This window comes from Calidris pugnax, unplaced genomic scaffold (assembly GCF_001431845.1).
Source record: "Calidris pugnax isolate Ruff unplaced genomic scaffold, ASM143184v1 scaffold324, whole genome shotgun sequence".
Lineage (NCBI taxonomy): Eukaryota > Metazoa > Chordata > Aves > Charadriiformes > Scolopacidae > Calidris > Calidris pugnax.
In genome coordinates, this window is record NW_015091153.1 from 378,280 (window position 1) to 378,725 (window position 446).

The 446-nt window shown below is 71.3% G+C and overlaps 1 protein-coding gene across 1 annotated transcript in view; it reads left to right on the plus strand.

The window, feature by feature from the left end:
• The window catches only part of TARBP2 (TAR (HIV-1) RNA binding protein 2), a 16,248-nt gene that overhangs the window by 11,333 nt on the left and 4,469 nt on the right, over positions 1–446 (plus strand). The window contains exon 7 of the mRNA XM_014959294.1: positions 73–262. Coding sequence (XP_014814780.1) covers positions 73–262 — 190 coding nt within the window. The remainder of the gene's footprint in view (positions 1–72; positions 263–446) is intronic.

Here is a 446-nt window from a genome sequence, read left to right on the forward strand (position 1 = left end):
GGGTGTCAGGAGGGTCCCGCTGACCCCGGGGGGGTGGTGGGCCCGGTCCCAAAGCCCCCCCTGTCCCCGCAGGCTGGCCCCCGTCTGGAGGGGCTGCGTGGCCGGGCCCCCGGCTGCACCTGGGACTCTCTGCGGAACTCGGCGGGGGAGAAGATGCTGCAGCTGCGGAGCCACCCCCTGGCACCCATGGGTGCGGGGGCCTGCGCCCTCCTGCAGGAGCTCTCCCAGGAGCAGAGCTTCGCCATCAGCTACCTCGATATTGGTGGGTGCTCCCCCCCCTGCACCCCGACTTCCCTGAGCACCCCCCCGGCCACGTGGGTGCCCCAAACCCCGGCTCAGGGGGGTCTTGGGTGCCCCAACACCAGGCTCAGGGTGGTTTGGGGGGATTTTGAGGGTGTCAGAGGGAAGTTGAGGGGTCTTGGGTGCCCCAAACCCCAGGCTGGGGG